General features: G+C 37.1%; 1 protein-coding gene across 4 annotated transcripts in view; it reads left to right on the top strand.

Annotated features, from left to right (window-relative positions):
- The window catches only part of NAA15 (N-alpha-acetyltransferase 15, NatA auxiliary subunit), a 76,353-nt gene that overhangs the window by 12,674 nt on the left and 41,536 nt on the right, over window positions 1–22,143 (top strand). For all 4 annotated transcript variants that reach the window (XR_009563920.2, XM_030876891.3, XM_030876890.3 and 1 more), the window contains exons 2-5: window positions 11,739–11,823; window positions 14,334–14,438; window positions 16,682–16,839; window positions 21,881–22,015. Coding sequence is in view for 3 of the 4 variants with exons in the window: in XM_030876891.3 (XP_030732751.1) it covers window positions 11,739–11,823; window positions 14,334–14,438; window positions 16,682–16,839; window positions 21,881–22,015 (483 nt within the window). In the remaining variant the exon portion in view is untranslated. The remainder of the gene's footprint in view (window positions 1–11,738; window positions 11,824–14,333; window positions 14,439–16,681; window positions 16,840–21,880; window positions 22,016–22,143) is intronic.

The raw sequence follows: 22,143 nt of genomic DNA, 5'->3' as shown, positions 1-22,143 counted from the left end.
TTTATATTTTGGCTGCGTTGGGTCTTTGTTGCTGTGCACTGCCTTTCTCTAGTTGCAGCAAGCAGGAGCTACTCTTTGTTGCGGTGCGAGGGCTTCTCATTGCAGTGGCTTCTCTTGTTGTGGAGCACGGGCTCTAGGCGTGCGGGCTCAGTAGTTGTGGCCCACGGGCTCTAGAGTGCAGGCTCAGTAGTTGTGGCGCACAGGCTTAGTTGCTCCGCGGCATGTGGGATCTTCCCGGACCAGGGATTGAACTCGTGTCCCCTGCATTGGCAGGTGGCTTCTTAACCACTGCGCCACCAGGGAAGTCCCCAACCCCATTTAAATTGTCTAAGTTTTTTGAAATTTTACTAGTTTTATAAAATATACAAGTATGGGAACAATACTGTATCGACTTCTGAGGGTGGCACAAAAGGTCAAAGGACTTAAAACTTTCATATAAGGAACAGCTAAAATTACAAAGATGCTTAGCTTGAATAAGAGAAACCTGAAGTCTTAAGAGCTAGAATCAGTAAACAGAAATTAGAGGGTGATAGAGTTTGGCTCAATATAGCTAAAAACATTTCAGTAGAGCGAACTGGTACCAACAAGAGCTGTGTGACCCCTTGCACCAGATGATGTTTACTATAGAATTAAGACAAACTTATTTTTTTTAAATAGTATAAAACTAGGAGGGGGAAAAATCATTCTTAAGATTTGTTTTCATGGTTGTAATAGTTTGACAGAAATTGTATGATATAAAAGGCTAGCATATTGTCTGCAAATGGAAGCTCCAACTAAAAGAATTAAAGGAAAGGGAGGATAAAGGTAGTTTTTCAGCATTCCTATGTTTTCTTCTCAAAAAACATTTAAAAATTTAAAGTATAATTACCTACAGTGAAATGCACACGTTTTGAGTGTACTGTTCTATTAGTTGTCTTGAGCATACTGTTCTTTTAATTTTGACAAGTCATAAAGCAGTACAGCCTATGCCCCTTTTAAGATGTAGAACATTTACACCATCTCAGAATAGACACCTTGTTCCTCTTGATTGTATATTTTAATTCAGTTTCTGCTTTCAGATTTCTCTATAATCAGTCAAACTGTGTTGGGTCTAAATATTTTAAGCTGTAACTGTTACCGTGGTGCTTTGTTTAAACATTTTATTGAGTGCTTGCTCAGGTTCTTTATATACATTTGTATTTAATTCTCACCTTAACCCTGCAAGGTTGTTAATGTCCACATTTTGCAGGTGACACAGTTGAGGCTCTAATAAGTTTAATTAAGCCAGTGATGCAAACCTGTCTAAGTGTTTTCTAAGATTTGAACTGTAGACTCTAGAGCAGCGTTGTCCAATAGAATTTCTTGTGATGATGGAAACGTTCTGCATCTGAATTTCCATATGTTAGCCATTAGTCACATGTGGCTATTGAACACCTGAGATGTGGGTAGTGTGACTGAGGAGCTTTACTGAAGAATTTTAAATTTTATTTAATATTAGCTAATTAAAACGTTAAATAGCTATAGCTCTGAGTCTAAAGACTGTAGGTGCCCTTTCTCCATACCTGTCTGCTCTACAGAAGTAGGACTGCTAAAAGTAGTTCCAGTACACTGGCACTACTAAGTGCTAGCCAGGCTCCTAGTAAGTTAATAAATTTTTTTTTTTGGCGGTACGCGGGCCTCTCACTGTTGTGGCCTCTCCCGTTGTGGAGCACAGGCCATGGCTCATGGGCCCACCTGCTCTGTGGCATGAGGGATCCTCCCGGACCGGGGCACGAACCAGTGTCCCCTGCATTGGCAGGCGGACTCTCAACCACTTCGCCACCAGGGAAGCCCTATCAGTTTTATTGATCTTCTCAAAGAACCAGATTTTGGTTTCACTGATTTCCTTTATTTTTCTCTTTTCTATTTCATTGTTTGTTTTTTCTTTTGTTTCTCCTGCTTATGTTGAGTTTAATTTGCTCTTATTTTTCTACTTTCTTAAGGTGGAAGCTGATGTGATAATTGGAGACCTTTTAGAATACAGGCTTTTTTCTGACTACTTTTATAATTTTCTCTTTTGTCCTTATTTTTTAGCATTTGGATTGTGATGTGCCTCTTTTTTTGTTTGCTGTTTTGTTTTGTTGTTTTCTCTTTTTTTTAGTTGATCCTGCTTGGAGTTTGTTGAGATTCTTGGTTCTGTGGGTTTAATAGTTTCCATTTCTCTATTGAGATTTCCTGTTTGTTTTCTGATTATTTCATGTTTTCCTTTCAATCTTTTAAAATTACTTAATAGTTACTGTTTTAAAGTCTGTCTGCTACTTCTGTCATTATTTCTGAATCTGTTTTTGTTGATTACTTTTTTTCCGTAGGTCATGGGTCACAATTTCCTGTTTCTTCACATTCCTAATTTTGTTTTTCTGTAATGTGTATTATAGACACTAGGATATTGAGTATCTGGATCTTGTTGTCCTTTGTAATAGAGTTTTGTTTTGGCAGATGGTTAATTTGCTTGTGCATCAGCTTGTTCTTGTTTTTAAGCTTTAATAAAAGTGGCTCTAGATTATCCTTATTCCCAAGGTGTGGCATTTCTGGGTCTCGGATGAATCCTGGAGTGTTTAATGAAGTCTCTAACTGGATGTTTGGAACTCAGATATCTCCCAGCCATGTACAAGCATCCATAGTTGTTCAGCTCCTGCTACTTGGTAGTTGTTCTTGGCCAACTTGAGTAGAATTCTGCAGTGTACCTGATCAGTTTAATATTTGACCAAAACTCTTGTACAGATTTCTGAAATTTCATCTCTGTACAGTTCTTTCTAATACCCTGCTCCATAAATGTCAGCTCTTCATGCATTTTCTGTCTCAGATATCTGTTTAGGTCAGTAAGAGTGGCATGTTCTACTTGTGTTCCTCCTCTCTATTCTGCAGTCTGGAAAATGCCTGTAGGCAAAAAAAAAAAAAGATTTTCTTGGGATTTACCTTGTTTCCCTTCTGAGAGCACAGTCCTGTGTTGGCTCTTGTCCAATGGCTGAAAATAATTATTTCATATTTACTTAACCAGTTTTATGCTTGGCAGGAGCACGAGCTGGTGTCAGTTATTCCTAGACATTTTAGAAGCAGGAGTCTCAGTGTATGGTGCCAGCGTTTAGCACACAGGATTTGAACAGTTCATTCTGTTTGAGTTACATCCTGTTTTGCTTTACTGTTTCTGTAGCACACTGTTAATATTTTAAAATTTAGCTGCTAATGAAAGCTAACAGTCTACAATATTCTAATATTTTTGAAACTGTTATGTTTAATCTTGAATTAACATTTGTTCATGTTACAGGCAAGATGACAAACAGGATACTATGGCATTCATTCCATACCAAGGGAACCATTTATTTATAATTCTGAAATTTCAAGAACTCCCCAAATACAAGAATTTCAGAGATGGGATTATGGACATGTATTTTTATTTAATTTTATGATTCTACTATGGAGAACTTAACATGTCTGCCCACAATGTTGTTTTACAAAGCCTGTTTTAAATGAATTGATGTGAAACCTTTGCTCAAAGTATACTGTATGTAGTATTTGCATCTCTCTTAACCTAAATAAAAGTAAATTCTCTAAAAATTTTCTTTAAGTCTACGGGTTTGATTAAAGCAGCATTAAGTATCTTATGGTTTAAAAAAAAAAAGAGGGCTTCCCTGGTGGCGCAGTGGTTGGGAGTCCACCTGCCAATGCAGGGGACACGGGTTCGTGCCCCAGTCCGGTCCGGGAGAATCCCGCATGCCACGGAGCGGCTGGGCCCGTGAGCCATGGCTGCTGGGCCTGCGCGTCCGGAGCCGCAAAACAAAAAACAAAACAAAACAAAACAAAAAAAAGAATCTTATCATGGTAGCTTTATTCCCATGATTCTGTAGAATGAACTTCAGTGATAGCGTTACATGGGAGTTTTAAAAACAAGCAAATTATTTTTTTCATTTTGTACATTTACGCCTTTTGAATGGTTCAAAACAGGACTCCTTATGATTATATCTTCTGTTATACTTTAAGACTGCTTTTATAAGATTCCATTTTGATTAGACATAAACCTGTGTTAAAGCTGAATTATACATAGATCTGGCCTTTTATGTTTGGAGGAAAGAAATTGTTGAATATGATACACTACTTCCTATTTTTCTTGTAAACCCTGTATGCTACTAGAGTTTATCTTTGGGCAAGAGCAGAAGTGTCAAGGAAATTTTTGGGGGTAAAGTAAATTGAATGTTTGCTGTTACTTTTTCCATTAAACTGTGAGAATACTACTCTCATTTGTTATGAGTGACCTGTTGTAGGAGTAGTGCTTTTAGGGAAAAAAGAGATTGAGGTCTGTTTCCTTAAATGCACACTGAATGGTATGCCATTCTCAATTATTTTTATGGGTCACCTTGACAGAAGATAATTGGGTTAGTGGCATTGAGTATAATTTCAATATGGGCAGCCGCCAGATTTCATTAATTAGGAGCATAATCATTAGGAACTGAAACTTAATTACTTTTCTGAAGTTTGATAAAATAAAAAACTAAGTGCTATAGTATTATTATCTCATTAAAAGAAAGTGGAGTTCGGTTTTTCATTTTCATTTGGTAAACTCAGTTATTTGGGGGAATTATCAAATTGGTTAATCTGTGTGTGTTCATTTTTGTCACCTTATTTTTGGCATTTTTATTGCCTATTTAATTATAGTACTGAGTAAGCAAAGGAACAAAAGATGAGATAAAAGTTGAATTTGTTGGTTAGAAAATCTGTTAAAAGATGAAAACTCTTGGCTTTAATAATATTTATGTTAATAAAATGTAATAAAATTTCTGTATGTGATGGAAAGAGCTCTTAACTGGGACTCAGAGGACCTAGACTGTTAGGCCCGCCAACACTGACTAGGAATGTTGCCACTAACTAGGTTTGTAATCTCTGGCAACAGATGCGCAAGGACCCCATGCAGATTTTTGGATGTCTTTCTCTGAATAGTTCCATCACTTGCAGTACTCTGCCTTGCAGAGTACCTCAGCCTCCTTGACCTTCAATCTTTGTTTCTTCAACTCTGTGGACTGTTGTGCTCTGCTTCGGATCCTTCTCCCTGTGCTATAATCTGTAAAACAGTGACATTACCAAGTGTATCATGTCCCCTCAACCCATGGTTCACAATCCTGCACTGCCTGTTGTCCAGTGTCTGGCAACAGTTATTTTATACATTTTATCCAGTTTTGTTGTTTATGTTAGAAGGACAAGTTCAGCCTCACTCCATCATGGCTAAAAGTGGAAGTTCCCTTACTACGTTTTTACAGAAATAAATTTTTAGAAAGCAAATTGAGGGTTTTAAGAATAGTGTACTTAGGGGGCTTCCCTGGTGGTGCAGTTGTTAAGAATCCGCCTGCCAATGCAGGAGACATGTGTTCGAGCCCTGGTCTGGGAAGATCCCACATGCCGCAGAGCAACTAAGCCTGTGCCCCACAACTACTGAGCCTGTGCTCTAGAGCCCGCGAGCCACAACTACTGAAGCCTGCGTGCCACAACTACTGAAGCCTGTGTGCCTAGTGCCTGTGCTCTGCAACAAGAGAAGCCACTACAATGAGAAGCCCGCACACCGCAACAAAGAGTAGCCCCTGCTCACTGCAACTAGAGAGAGCCTGCGTGCAGCAACAAAGACCCAGTGCAGCCAAAAATAATAAATAAATAAATTTATTTTTTAAAAAAAAGAGCAGGATACTTAAACTGTTCTTTGTATGTATGTAGTTCCTGGAAAACAGTGACAAGTTAGGAGTGTCACTTTTAATTAGCCTAGTCTTTACATCATATTAACAAATTAAGGAATAAAAACCATATGATCATCTCAGTAGATGCAGAAAAAGCTTTTGACAAAATTCAACACCCATTTATGATAAAAACTCCAGAATGTGGGCATAGAGGGAACCTACCTCAACATAAGGAAGGCCATATATGACAAACTCATGGCAAACATCATACTCAATGGTGAAAAACTGAAAGCATTTCCACTAATATCAGGAACAAGACAAGGGTGTCCACTCTCACCACTCTTATTCAACATAGTTTTGGAAATCCTAGCCACAGCAATCAGAGAAGAAAAAGAAATAAAAGAAATACAAATTGGAAAAAAAGAAGTAAAACTATCACTGTTTGCAGATGCCATGATACTATACATAGAAATTCCTAAAGATGCCACCAGAAAACTCCTAAAACCAACCAATGAATTTGGTAAGGTTGCAGGATACAAAATTAATGCACAGAAATCTCTGGCATTCCTATACACTAACAACGAAAAATCAGAAAGAGAAATTAAGGAAACAATCCCATTTACCATAGCAACAGAAAGAATAAAATACCTAGGAATAAACCTACCTAAGGAGGTGAAAGACTTATACTTACAAAACTATACAGCACTGATGAAAGAAGTCAAAGATGACATAAACAGATGGAGAAATACACCATGTTCTTGGATTGGAAGAATCAATATTATGAAAATGACTATACCAACCAAAGCACTCTACAGATTCAGTGCAATCCCTATCAAACTACCAATGGCATTCTTCACAGAATTAGAGCAAAAAATTTTGCAATTCGTATGGAAACACAAAGGATCCCGAATAGCCAAAGCAATCTTGAGAAAAAAAATGGAACTGGAGGAATCAGGCTCCCCGACTTCAAACTATACTACAAAGCTACAGTAATCAAGACAGTGTGGTACTGGCACAAAAACAGAAATATAGATCAGTGGTACAGGATAGAAAGCCCAGAGATAAACCCACGCACATATGGTCACCTAATTTATGACAGAGGAGGCAAGAACATACCATGGAGAAAAGACAGCCTCTTCAAAAAGTGGTGCTTGGAAAACTGGACAGCTACATGTAAAAGAATGAAATTAGAACACTACCTAACACCATACACAAAAATAAACTCCAGATGGATTAAAGAGCTAAATGTAAGACCAGACACTATAAAACTCTTAGAGGAAAACATAGGAAAAACACAGGAAAAACACTCTTTGACATAAACCACAGCAAGATCTTTTGTGACCCACCTCCTAGAGTAATGGAAATAAAAACAAAAATAAACAGATGGGACCTAATTAAACTTAAAAGCTTTTGCACAACAAGGGAAACCATAAACAAGACGAAAAGCAACCCTCAGAATGGGAGAAAGTATTTGCAAATGAAACAACAGGCAAAGGATTAATCTCCAAAATACAAAAACAGCTCATGGAGCTCAATATCAAAAAAACAACAGTTCAATTAAAAAATGGGCAGAAGACCTAAGTAGACATTTCACCAAAGAAGGCATACAGATGGCTAAGAGGCACGTGAAAAGATGCTCAAACTCACTAATTATTAGAGAAGTGCAAATCAGAACTACAATGAGGTATCACCTCACACCAGTCAGAATGGCCATTATCAAAAAATCTAGAAACAATAAATGCTGGAAAGGGTGTGGTGAAAAGGGAACCCTCCTGCATTGTTGGTGGGAATGTAAATTGATAGAACCACTATGGAGAACAGTATGGAGGTTCCTTAAAAAATTAAAAATAGAACTACCATATGACCCAGCAATCCCACTACTGGGCATATACCCTGAGAAAACCGTAATTCAAAAAGAGACATGTACCAAAATGTTCATTGCAGCTCTATTTACAATAGCCAGGAGGTGGAAGCAACCTAAGTGTCCATCATCAGATGAATGGATAAAGAAGATGTGGCACATATATACAGTGGAATATTACTCAGCCATAAAACAAAATGAAATTGAGTTATTTGTAGTGAGGTGGATGGACCTAGAGTCTGTCGTACAGAGTGAAGTAAGTCATAAAGAGAAAAACAAATACTGTATGCTAACACATATATATGGAATCTAAGAAAAAAAAATGTCATGAAGAACCTAGGGGCAAGACGGGAATAAAGACACAGATCTACTAGAGAATGGACTTGAGGATACGGGGAGGGGGAAGGGTAAGCTGGCACAAAGTGAGAGAGTGGCATGGACATATATACACTACCAAACATAAAATAGATAGCTAATGGGAAACAGCTGCATAGCACAGGGAGATCAGCTCGGTGCTTTGTGACCACTTAGAGGGGTGGGATAGGGAGGGTGGGGGGGAGGGAGACACAAGAGGGAAGAGATATGGGAACATATGTATATGTATAGCTGATTCACTTTGTTATAAAGCAGAAACTAACACACCATTGTAAAGCAATTATGCTTCAATAAAGATGTTCAAAAAAATATAGACATGTACCACAGTGTTCATTGCAGCAGTGTTTACAATAGCCAGGACGTGGAATCAACCTTAATGTCCATTGACAGATGGATGGATAAAGATGTGGCACGTGTATACAATGGAATATTACTCAGCCATAAAAAGAATGAAATTGAGTTATTTGTAGTGAGGTGAATGGACCTAGAGTCTGTCGCACAGAGTGAAGTAAGCCAGAAAGAGAAAAACAAATACTGTATGCTAACACATATATATGGAATCTAAAAAAAAAAGGTAGGCATAGAGAATGGACTTGATGACTTTGGGTGGTAGGGGGAAGCTGGGGCGAAGTGAGAGTAGCGGGAACAAATATACACTACCGAATGTAAAATAGTTAGCTAGTGGGAAGCAGCAGCATAGCACAGGGAGATCAGCTCGGTGCTCTGCGATGACCTGGAGAGGAGGGATAGGGAGGGTGGGAGGGAGGGAGGCTCAAAAGGGAGGGTATGTGGGGATATATGTATGCATATGGCTGATTCCCTTTGTTGTACAACAGAAACTAACACAGTATTGTGAAGCAATTATACTCCAGTAATGATCTATTAAAAAAAATAGTGTGCTTAAACTATTCTTTGTATGTATGTAGTTCCTGGAAAACAGTGACAAGTTAGGAGTGTCACTTTTAATTAGCCTAGTCTTTATGTCATAGCTTCCTGTAATGCTTTTTACTTTTATTTTAATTATTATAAGAAAAATTATTTTTAGGCTTTCTGCTAAGTAAATAGGAACACTAAATTTAGTTGCTTAGTCGGATGTTTCTTTGGCTGCATATGGTTACGTTACTGCTTCTGCTCTCCCCTCCCTCCTATCCCCCAGATCACTTTGCCTGTTGGTTGTGGGAAGGGCTGAGAGGAAGCTATTGCTGACAAAGTAGGACTGATGGATCTACTAGAGAATGGAAGTGTCAGGGAAGGAAAGCACAGAGGATAATTAGGTTTTTTGCTTCATCATCTGAGTGAGGGTGAGTTGAGGGAAGGGCATCTCTTGAGATGGTGAAGACTTGGTGAATAGATTCTGGGGGAAAAATCAGTTGTGTTTTGGATGGTGTATTAGGTTTGAGATGTGAACAAAATAGAGATGGTGAGTACATAGTTGATCATAGGACAGCTCTGTAGTTGGCTGTAGCATTGAGCCTTAAGCAGTTGATTTCATGGTGCTGAATGTAAAATTTTACATTTTTGTTTCTCCACGTTTTTCTATGATTTTATTATCATTTGCATTAACTACCCCTCCCAGATTTTGAATGTATTGTTTTAAAAATTGTGAGTAAAATTTGTTTAAACTTATGGCAGTGAAATCTGTCATAGAGTACCATATCTTTAAGATGTTTTCTGTAATGAATACAGTGCTTTAAAAATAATTATTGCTCTAAAAGCACATGGTGATAGTTAAAAGTCAGATAGCACTAAAAGGTTTATGATGAAAAAGAATTTGTCAACTCAGCCCCCCTCCCCATCCCCTCCCCTCCATACCTTCCCACACCAGAATCAAGCACCCTCAGTCCTTCTAGCCATTTTCTCTGGTATTTGCTTTTCTGTTGCTTAGTAATATAACATTATTTCTTTCTTCTTTTTAAAAATATTTATTTATTTGGCTGTGCCAGGTCTTAGGTTGTGGCACCCAGGATCTTTGTTGCGGCACGCGGGATCTTTAGTTGCGGCACGTGGGGTCTTTAGTTGCGGCATGCGAATTCTTAGTTGTGGCATGTGGGATCTAGTTTCCTGACCAGGGATCAAACTCGGGCCCCCTGCATTGGGAGCATGGAGTCTTAGCCACTGGACCACCAGGGAAGTCCCTATAACAGTATTTCCTGATACATGACTTTTAGACATTTGTTGACTTCTGTTTATGGAAAATGAGGACTTGGAACTTCATCATTCACACATTTGCTCACTTGTCTTTCTCTCTTTATACTTATATCACAATATTTTGATAAACTGGTATTAAATATTTACATTTTTATAACTATACATGTATTTTTTGTTGTTGAGCCAAATATTATGCTAAGACCACTAAGACCACCACACTCTCTTATATAAGCCTTTATTTCTCCTGGAGTTAATACCTATCTTACTTATTCAGTTACCTGGTTTTCTATAGACCCATTGCTCATTTTCCCCAAATGTGCCTGTATTTCTGTCAGGTGTTTATAAATAAAATTTCCATTTTTGTCTTTGATAGAAACCTATTCCATGGTGGCCTTTGGCATCCTCTTTTATTTTGGAGTGGTTGTTCTCTAGTTCTTTTTTCTGCATTAGATTACTTATTTACTAAGTCCCATGTTATCTTTTTTGTTTGTTTTGATTCCTTTTAATAGCTTCCTAAGGAAGAGTGCAGAGAGATAAAATTTTAACTTTCTGAGAAGCTTTAAACTGTCATTTTACTTATATATACTTGATTGACAGTTTAGCTAGGTAAGGTATTCTGAATTTTGCAGGCTGTGTGTAGTTTTATAGCTTTTAGCAATATTCCATTGTTACTTTGGAGTAAAAGTTCAGTGCTATTCTGATTACAGATCTTTTTTATGTGACTTGTTTTTTTTCTCTCTGGAAGTTTTTTTTTTTAATTAATTAATTTATTTTTGGCTGTGTTGGGTCTTCGTTGCTGCGCATGGGCTTTCTGTAGTTGCGGTGAGCGGGGGCTACTCTTCTTTGCGTTGCACGGGCTTCTTATTGTGGTGGCTTCTCGTTGCAGAACACGGGCTCTAGGCGCGCAGGCTACAGTAGTTGTGGCACGTGGGCTCTAGAGCTCAGGCTCAGTAGTGGCGCATGGGCTTAGTTGCTTTGCAGCATGTGGGATCTTCCTGGGCCAGGGCTCGAACCCTTGTCCCCTGCATTGGCAGGTGGATTCTTAACCACTGCGCCACCAGAGAAGCCCCTCTTTCCGGAAGTTTTTAAGGACCATTATTTCCAGGCTTTGAATTTTCATTATGGTGTGCCATAGTGTGGGTCTTTTCTCCCCTTTGTTAATTTGCATGCACTTGTTTGTCCCTTGTGGCTTCAGAGACTTGTTTCCTTCAGCAAAAAGAAAATGTTATTTTAAAATATCATTTCTACACCTTTCCTTTTTTTTCAGTTTTCACATTATTAACACTTGTTGGACCTTTTAGAGTAAGCTAATGATTTTCTTATTTTTTCTAATGTATATTTTGTCCCTTTGTCTTGATTTTACTTTCTGTTTTTGAACTTTCCTTTTTCTTTTTCTTTTTTTTTTTTAAATTTTGGCTGCACGGTGTGGCTTGCAGTATCCCGTTCTCTGAGCAGGGATTGAACCCCGGTCACTGCAGTGAAAGTGCCAAATCTTAACCACTAAGCCAACAGAGAACTCCCTGTATTTATTTTTTTTAACTGTGTTTTAGTGGGATTTAGGAGAATATGGAAATAACGTGATCATTTTGTTGTATTTAACAGAATCAAAAATTTAGCACCGAATTTAAAATTGTTTGCATTTCTTGCTAAACTTAAATTTTTCTCTTTTGTTTTGACAGAGATGTTATGAACATAAACAGTACAGAAATGGATTGAAATTCTGTAAACAAATCCTCTCTAACCCCAAATTTGCTGAGCATGGAGGTAAGTGTAAATACTGTACACTTGCTTGTAAGCATAAGTAGGTAAGGCTTTGCTTACTTACCTGGTTTCACTTATTTGGGTTCTGTTAATCCCAGCTGCCTAGACTGTTTTCCAGAGAGAATGGACCTTCTTATCCTTGACTCCTGTGAGATGTTTAATACTGATACTTTGAATTTATTGTCGAGAAACTGATAACACAATCTACTTGAGTTCTGATTTATTCCTATTTTGAATATTAGCACCATAGGAAAGGCAAAAGAACCTAGTAAGACAAATATGCTAATTTAAGCTTAATAAATAGGTTTATTTAAAATGTTACAAGAAAATTTTGCTTGAGAACTTTGGTTGAGCTAGATAAATTTTATTTCTTACAATAAACTTATTCAGAAAGTATCCATTTGGGTCTTTGCTCATGAACCAGCACCTTCTTATTTAGCATTGTATCTTAATTAGTTTTTCAAGACAGTCATGGTTAAGACTTGATTTTGAAAGTTTACATAGCTTTTGCCTGTGTGAGGGTAGAAAATTGGACAGTGAGATGTTTGTAGGATAAACTTGTAAAGAAGCAAAGGAAAAATAAGCTTTCACAGGTCTGATTTGTAGTTAGGAAACATGGCTCTTTGTTAATTAATTTGATAATGTTCTCTTAGTATTGAAGAGGGAGAGAGCAATAGTTCCATTAGCTATCTTTACTCTCGTGTACTTTCACTCTAGTGATAAAATTGTTTAAAGATGGAAAGCAGTGGGAATAAAGTATCTAAAATTTTCTCTCTCCATTTCCTTGTTAAAAAATAGTTTTGCTAGCCAGTTGGATATTAGGTTGTTTTATATTCATTCCAAAAGTATGCATAATGGTAATGTAACTCTTAGTCGTATAATCACCATAGAGTTTCAGTACAGCAGAGTACCAACTTTCATTGTGTCTAAAATGCAATGTCCCTTCATACTTTAACATATCTGAAATCGGGTTGCATATGAAGTGTCATAATTTAATTGAAAATACTTTTTAACAGTACATAAGTTATGATTTGTTCTAAACTTACTGACAACCTGGGTTTTCATTAATTAAGACACTTGAAGTTGTTTCTTGCAAGAATAGATTTTTACCTGTTTAACAACAAAGTGTTACTTTCTACAGTACCTTGCTAATTCGGCTACTTGCCAAATATATTTTGTTTGTTTGCTTCCTTTTTCTTTAAATTTATGCATGATTTATGATGATTTTGTACACATTTTTTTCCTTCTTTTTTTTTGCTTCCCTTTCTTTCTTTTTCTTCTTCTTATTTTTTTTGTGGTACGCGGGCCTCTCACTGTTGTGGCCTCTCCCATTATGGAGCACAGGCTCCGGACGCGCAGGCTCAGCGGCCATGGCTCACGGGCCCAGCCGCTCCGCAGCATGCAGGATCTTCCTGGACCGGGGCACGAACCCGTGTCCCCCGCATCGGCAGGTGGACTCTCAACCACTGCGCCACCAGGGAAGCCCGCTTCCATTTCTTTATCTATGTTTTACTATAAATGTTGACTTTTCCTCAGGATAATGTGTTTAATCCTTATCTTTTATTCCTAATTTTTCTATAAATTTTAAGTTGTAGTCCTAAAAGACAAATTAATCATAATGAATATTTTATATTCATTTGTGTTTCATAGAATATACATTGTGAAATTAGAAATATTGTTTTTCCCTTTCTGAAAATTAATATTTTCCTCAACTCTTTTTTTTTTTTTTTAATTTTTATTTTGCGGTACGCGGGCCTCTCACTGTTGTGGCCTCTCCTGCCGCGGAGCACAGGCTCCGGACGCGCATGCCCAGTGGCCGTTGCTCACGGGCCCAGCCGCTCCGCGGCATGTGGGATCCTCCCGGACCGGGGCACGAACCCACGTCCCCTGCATCAGCAGGCGGACTCTCAACCACTGCGCCACCAGGGAAGCCCTCAATTCTTTTTTAATCTGTGGATTGTGAATGACAGGTGTCTGACATCTTCTTTTACTTGTGTATTTAATAGTAATCCCAAATAACCGTTTTAAAATAAATGTATGAAAACCAGAAATGTAATTTATGTGTATATTTAAATAGTTGAACAGTGAATTTAACCTTTGTGTAACTTGGGTTCACAGAGATAGTCTGTTTCAAGATAAAGTTTTTCATACTTTAAAGGAGTAATTTAATAAGGTCATGGAATTCCCCTGAACAGTAGAAAAATCATTTTATCTTGTTAGCATATGGATTACCAGATATTCATGCATTTTTGTATCTTTTTATCTAAAAAAAAAAAATCTAGGGAGGCCTACAGTATAGAAATGTGTAGTTACTTCATTTGTCAATTTAACAAATATTTTAATTCTGTAAAAACCTGGACGTTTTCCCAGGAATCTCCTTGAAGTTTTAAATATTAAGGATAATGTAACATTTGTTTTTGAGATTATGGTTACCGTTTTTGTTGTCGTTAGTTATCTTTAAATTCTTTTTCTTTTTTTCTTCCTTTTCTTCTTTTTCTTTTTTTTTTAAATAGAAACCCTGGCTATGAAAGGATTAACATTGAACTGTTTGGGAAAAAAGGAAGAAGCTTATGAATTGGTTCGTAGAGGTTTGAGAAATGACTTGAAGAGTCATGTGTGTATCCTTTTTGTATATTTAAGGGTTGGATTGTGGTGTCTTGAGCTAAGGCATCAATTTGGGAGTCAGAAGTTTTAGATGTCTCTTACTGTGTAACTGCAGAGGAGATGGTTCTTTCTTCAATTGAGTAATAGCAACTGCCTTCATTCAGGAAACATGTTTATATACCTACCATGTTCTACTGTTGTATCTAGTCACAGATAAATGGGACTTGCCTTTTAAAATATCTACCCTGCAGATATTTGCCTTTTAAAAGAGGTACCCTGCAGATTTCATCATAGCATGAATTTAGAGAAGGATATACAATAAGGAGTATTAGAAGGCAGTATAGTATACTGATTGAGAGCCCAGGGTTTGGAGTGTGCTTCACTTTGGTTTGAGTCTCAGCGCAGCTTCTTTCTAACTGTGATCTTAGGGCTTAGTTTCCTTATGTGTTAAATGAGAATACTCATACCCACTTCACTGTGGTGGTGTAAAGATTTAATAATGCTTAACATAGTCCCTGATAATGCCGTACTGTATAAGGTGAATTTTATTTTATTTTATTTTATTAAGGGAAGTGTGAGAATAGGATCAAGTACAAATGTCTGAGGGAAGATCGAGAAAAAATTGTGGGTTACTGTTTTTTAAATAGTTTTTGACAAATATTTCTTTACCCATTTTGTTGGCTAACACAATGAAGTGCTGAAACACTTAGCAAATTTTCAAGTGTTAGTCTGGAATAATACAGACTAAGAAAAGATATGGATTTTGCTGTCAAAGATCTTATAGTCTAGTGAAGGAAGATACTTGGTAGAAGCTTAACACTTCTGAGTATTACATAAAATGTTATAATTTGTTCAACAATTATCACTAATCCAGTAAAGCAGAAGTGAGTGAGTTGAGAGTAACCAGAAACTGAAAAGGTAAGCAAAGGATTAATTAATAAGATCTTATAGATATCTTTTCATCATTTTAATGTTGGTGTGGTGTTCTGTATGTACTTGCCATGCTTTATTCAAAACTGGGTTCCTCTTGATGAACATGAATTTCTTTAAATTTTTAGCAGTGTTAAACTCCTTGCGGATAGATTTTTAGAAGAAGAAGATTCAAGGCAGTTAAAAGGTGTTGCAGTGCTCAAGAGAGTTGATCAAGTCCTGAAATGGGGGTGCGGGGATAGGAAGGTAGGTAATGGGCGCCAGATTACGAAGGCTAGTGTATCTCAGGCTTTTAAAACCATGTTCCAACCAACTGAGAAGATTTGTCAACCTTTACTTTGTCATTTGCATTATGAAAATGAAGATTATTTTTCAAATAAAATTTATAACATTATGTATTTTCAGTTATACATGTCACCCTAGAAATTCTGTATTTACTGACTCTGTTAAGGAGTGTAGAAGTTGTTAGATTGAAAAGTTGGAATCTGATCTGAGAGAGAAACATTACTCATTTCTAGAAAGGGAAGTAGACTTTTTTCTTTTGATTGTGTGTGTTTTGAAAGGTTACTCTGGCAGGTGAGAGTAAAAGCAGAGAGACTGAAGGCAGGAGGATGGGTGACTTGCAGTAATCAAGATCTAAAGTGAAAAAGACCTGTTTTAGGGAGTGAGATTATTTCCATATTTTCCCCCTTTGGAGCACAGTTTTACAACCTACTGTAATTTTGCTTACTTATCTGTACCCCTTACTAGACTTGAAGTTCCTTGGATAGGAGACTGTACACTTTAGCCACCTGCACCCTAAATTTAAGTGGTTGATTTTTAGGAACTTTATACTGCACTAAGGGTCTGTCCCAAGCACCTTGTTAGCTAAGGAAAAGAAAATACACTTGATTTAAAACAATTACATGTCATGGATACCCATTCCCTCTTTTTCCTTTTAAAAGTAAAGATAATTCTTAATATTTATTGAGCATTTATTTTTGTGCAAGCCAGTGAACACTTTATATGTTATTCCATTTTGTCACCAAACTGCTGTGCTTTGCTGTATAGACTCTCTATTTATTTATATTTTATAATTGAGGAAACATAAGATTAAATTAACTTGTTAAGGTCACAGAGCTAATAAGCCAGGCTGGACCTGTTTTCTCTGGCTCGAAGAGCTGTGCTTTTCTTCCCCACTGTATCAAACTACCTTCTGTCTTTATATTCTCTCTGTTTTTTAAGCTTGTAATTTTATAAACAGATGTAGTTTTCTGAGTTTCATAGAGAATATTATTGGAACTTTATTTCTTGACCTGGAGGTTGTATCCTTAACTAAATCCTTTAGGTTGGCATGTTTATGGCCTTCTCCAGAGGTCAGATAAGAAATATGATGAAGCCATTAAGTGTTACAGAAATGCGCTAAAATGGGATAAAGACAATCTTCAAATCTTAAGGGACCTTTCTTTACTACAGATTCAAATGCGAGATCTTGAGGGTTACAGGGTAAGTAGAGAATTTTTTTATTCTAAGGAAGAAATATTGTTTAAATATTTAAAACTCTTTGAGTACTTTCTGATAACAAGTTTTCCATTAAAAAAAAATTTTTAATTGAATCTTGCTCTCTTCTCCCAGTAGTGATTGTGTTTATGACTGGACTAATCAGATTTAAAAATTATTTTACTGTGAGGCAGAGTTGGATTACTGTATAAGATTGAGTTAATCAATTCAGTGAAAAATTAACATTTATATATATTTTATTTGTTTGTTTGTTTGTTTATTCTTTTTACCTCCATAGAGACTAATACTCTGTCTTAGTAGCTACCATTGTGTGTGCGGGTGGGGGGGGCTTCCTTCCAGTTTTATTCAAATATAATTGACATACAGCACTGTATAAGTTTAAGGTGTACAGCATAATGATTTTGTTTACATGAAATGTTACCACACTGTTTAGTAAGCATTCATCATCTTATATAGATACAAAGTAATAGAAGAAGGAAAAATTATATTTGTTCCTGGTGCTGAGAACTATTAGGGTTTACTTTTGTAACAGTTTCCACATATATCATACAGAAGTGTTAATTATATTAATCATATTGTACATTACACCCCTAGTACTTAATTTATCTTACAATTGGATGTGTGTGCCTTTGACCACCTTCATTTAATACCCCGTACTCCCCACCGCACTCCCATTCCCACCTCTGGTAACCACAAATCTGATTTCTTTTTCTCTGAGTTTGGTTGGTTGGTTGGAGTTTTTGAAGTTTAATTGCCCTATGATGCTATATTAGTTCCTGGTGCACAACATAGTGTTCTATATTTTTCTGCATTACAAAATGATCACCACTGTAGCTATATTTTAACGCTTAGATCAGTCTATTAAGTCAGATTTATTTAGTCCCTCTTTTTTTTTTTTTATTTTTCCATGTAGTACCTGTTGAGTTGTCTTCTATGGATCTTACCTCAGTGGTTGGGCACTGTATTAAAAAAAAGTGGGTTTTTTCCTTTGTACTATTTTTTTTTAATTTAATTTAATTTTTTTTTTATACAGCAGGTTCTTATTAGTAATCAATTTTATACACATCAGTGTCTACATGTCAATCACAATTGCCCAATTCAGCACACCACCATCCCCACCCCCCCCGCGGCTTTCCCCCCTTGGTGTCCATACATTTGTTCTCTACATCTGTGTCTCAACCTCTGCCCTGCAAACCAGTTCATCTGTACCATTTTTCTAGGTGCCACATACATGCATTAATATACGATATTTGTTTTTCTCTTTCTGACTTACTTCACTCTGTATGACAGTCTCTAGATCCATCCACGTCTCAACAAATGACTCAATTTCATTCCTTTTCATGGCTGAGTAATATTCCATTGTAGATACGTACCACAACTTTTTTATCCATTCGTCTGTCGATGGGCATTTAGGTTGCTTCCACGACCTGGCTATTGTAAATAGTGCTGCAGTGAATATTGGGGTGCATGTGTCTTTTTGAATTATGGTTTTCTCAGGGTATATGCCCAGTAGTGGGATTGCTACTTATCCCACTTATTGCTTATCCCACTTATCCCACTTATTGCTTAGTGGGATCATATGGTAATTCTATTTTTAGTTTTATAAGGAACCTCCATACTGTTCTCCATAGTGGCTGTATCAGTTTACATTCCCACCAACAGTGCAAGAGGGTTCCCTTTTCTCCACACCCTCTCCAGCATTTGTTGTCTGTAGATTTTCTGATGATGCCCATTCTAACTGGTGTGAGGAGATACCTCATTGTAGTTTTGATTTGCATTTCTCTAATAATTAGTGATGTTGAGCAGCTTTTCATGTGCTTCTTGGCCATCTGTATGTCTTTGGAGAAATGTCTATTTAGGTCTTCTGCCCATTTCTGGAGTGGGTTGTTTGTTTCTTTAATATTGAGCTGCATGAACTGTTAATATATTTTGGAGATTAATCCTTTGTCCGTTGATTCGTTTGCAAATATTTTCTCCCATTCTGAGGGTTGTCTTTTCGTCTTGTTTATGGTTTCCTTTGCTGTGCAAAAGCTTTTAAGTTTCATTAGGTCCCAGTTCTTTATTTTTGTTTTTATTTCCATTACTCTAGGAGGTGGCTCAAAAAAGATCTTGCTGTGATTTATGTCAAAGAGTGTTCTTCCTATGTTTTCCTCTAAGAGTTTTATAATGTCTGGTCTTACATTTAGTTGTCTAATCCATTTTGAGTTTATTTTTGTGTATGGTGTTAGGGAGTGTTCTAATTTCATTCTTTTACATGTAGCTGTCCAGTTTTCCCAGCACCATTTATTGAAGAGACTGTCTTTTCTCCATTGCATATCCTTGCCTCCTTTGTCATAGATTAGTTGACCATAGGTGCATGGGTTTATCTCTGGGCTTTCTATCTTGTTCCATTGATCTATTTTTCTGTTTTTGTGCCAGTACCATATTGTCTTGATTACTGTAGCTTTGTAGTATAGTCTGAAGTCAGGGAGTCTGATTTCTCCAGCTCCGTTTTTTCCCCTCAAGACTGCTTTGGCTATTCGGGGTCTTTTGTGCCTCCATATAAACTTTAAGGTTTTTTGTTCTAGTTCCGTAAAAAAAGCCATTGGTAATTTGATAGGGATTGCATTGAATCTGTAGATTGCTTTGGGTAGTATAGTCATTTCACAATATTGATTCTTCCAATCCAAGAACATGGTATATCTCTCCATCTGTTGGTATCATCTTTAATTTCTTTCATCAGTGTCTTACAGTTTTCTGCATACAGGTCTTTTGTCTCCTGTATGTAGGTAGGTTTAATCCTAGGTATTTTATTCTTTTTGTTGCATTGGTAAATGGGAGTGTTTCCTTAATTTCTCTTTCAGATTTATTATCATTAGTGTATAGGAATGCAAGAGATTTCTGTGCATTAATTTTGTATCCTGCAACTTTACCAAATTCATTGATTAGTAGTTTTCTGGTAGCATCTTTAGGATTCTCTATGTATAGTATCATGTCATCTGCACACAGTGACAGCTTTACTTCTTCTTTTCCAATTTGTATTCCTTTTATTTCTTTTTCTTCTCTGATTGCCGTGGCTAGGACTTCCAAAACTGAGTTGAATAAGAGTGGTGAGAGCGGACATCCTTGTCTTGTTCCTGATCTTAGAGGAAATGCTTTCAGTTTTTCACCATTGAGAATGATGTTTGCTGTGGGTTTGTCATATATGGCCTTTAGTATGTTGAGGTAGGTTCCCTCTATGCCCACATTCTGGAGTTTTTATCATAAATGGGTGTTGAATCTTGTCAGAAGCTTTTTCTGCATCTATTGAGATGATCATATGGTTTTTATTCTTCAATTTGTTAATGTGGTGTATCACATTGATTGATTTGCATATATTGAAGAATCCTTGCATCCCTGGGATAAATCTCACTTGATCATGGTGTATGGTCCCTTTAATGTGTTGGATTCTGTTTGCTAGTATTTTGTTGAGGATTTTTGCATCTACATTCATCAGTGACATCAGTCTGTAATTCTCTTTTTTTGTAGTATCTTTGTCTGGTTTTGGTATCAGGGTGATGGTGGCCTCATAGGATGAGTTTGGGAGTGTTCCTTCCTCTGTAATTTTTTGGAAGAGTTTGAGAAGGATGGGTGTTAGCTCTTCTCTAAATGTTTGATAGAATTCACCTGTGAAGCCATCTGGTCCTGGACTTTTGTTTGTCGGAAGATTTTTTTTTTTTTTTTTTTTTTTGCGGTACGCGGGCCTCTCTCTGTTGTGGCCTCTCCTGTTACGGGGCACAGTCTCCAGACGCGCAGGCTCAGCGGCCATGGCTCACGCGCCCAGCTGCTCCACGGCATGTGGTATCTTCCTGGACTGGGGCACGAGCCCGTGTCCTCTGCATAGGCAGGCGGACTCTCAACCACTGCACCACCAGGGAAGCCCTGTCGGAAGACTTTTAATCACAGTTTCAATTTCATTACTTGTGGTTGGTCTGTTCATATTTTCTATTTCTTCCTGGTTCAGTCTTGGAAGGATATACCTTTCTAAGAATTTGTCCATTTCTTCCAGGTTGTCCATTTTGTTGGCATAGAGTTGCTTGTAGTAGTCTCTTAGGATGCTTTGTATTTCTGAGGTGTCTGTTGTAACGTCTCCTTTTTCATTTCTGATTTTATTGATTTGAGTCCTCTCTCTCTTTTTCTTGATGAGTCTGGCTAATGGTTTATCAATTTTGTTTATCTTTTCAAAGAACCAGCTTTTAGTTTTATTGATCTTTGCTATTGTTTTCTTTGTTTCTATTTCATTTATTTCTGCTCTGATCTTTATCATTTCTTTCCTTCTGCTAACTTTGGGTTTTGTTTGTTCTTCTTTCTCTAGTTCCTTTAGGTGTAAGGTTAGATCGTTTATTTGAGATTTTTCTTGTTTCTTGAGGTAAGCTTGTATTGCTGTAAACTTCCCTCTTAGAACTGCTTTTGCTGCATCCCATAGGTTTTGGTTTTTTTTTTAACATCTTTATTGGAGTGTAATTGCTTTACAGTGGTGTGTTAGCTTCTGCTGTATGACAAAGTGAATCAGCTATACATATACATATATCCCCATATCTCCTCCCTCTTGAGTCTCCCTCCCAACCTCCCTATCCCACCCCTCTAGGTGGTCACAAAGCACCGAGCTGATCTCCCTGTGCTATGCAGCTGCTTCCCACTAGCTATCTATTTTACATTTGGTAGTGTATATATGTCCATGCCACTCTCTCACTTCGTCCCAGCTTACCCTTCCCCCTCCCCATGTCCTCTTTTCTTAGAGTAAGTAGATCAGTAAGTAATAAAGGGTACCAGGTCTTAACCTTTTAAAAAATTACAAGATTATCTTGGAAGTTTCATTGTGCTTCTTAAGAAATATGTTTTTGCTTCTGTAAAGCTACACAATATGGATGTTTGAAACTATTTTCTGTTATGATTTCCATCCTTGGTTACAGATTGCTCAGTGTTTTGGGGTAAATGAACATCATCTTTCTAAGAAGCATTTACTTTCATTGTAAAACTAAAAAGTGTTTTTTTTCCCCTCTTAAAGGAAACGAGGTATCAATTACTCCAGCTTCGACCTGCACAGAGAGCATCGTGGATTGGTTATGCTATTGCTTACCATTTATTAGAAGATTATGAAATGGCGGCAAAGATTTTAGAAGAATTTAGGAAAACCCAACAGGTAACAACCAGAAGTCATACCTAGTAAACTAGGTCTTATTCTTAATATAGCTAAAAGAAGTGTATAGAGCCTTACTAACTTTTTGTTTGAAATAGTTTCAAACTTACAGAGAAGTTGCAAGAAGAGTA

The sequence above is a fragment of the Globicephala melas genome, chromosome 5, assembly GCF_963455315.2.
Source record: "Globicephala melas chromosome 5, mGloMel1.2, whole genome shotgun sequence".
Lineage (NCBI taxonomy): Eukaryota > Metazoa > Chordata > Mammalia > Artiodactyla > Delphinidae > Globicephala > Globicephala melas.
This window is presented reverse-complemented; position numbering and strand designations above follow the sequence as displayed.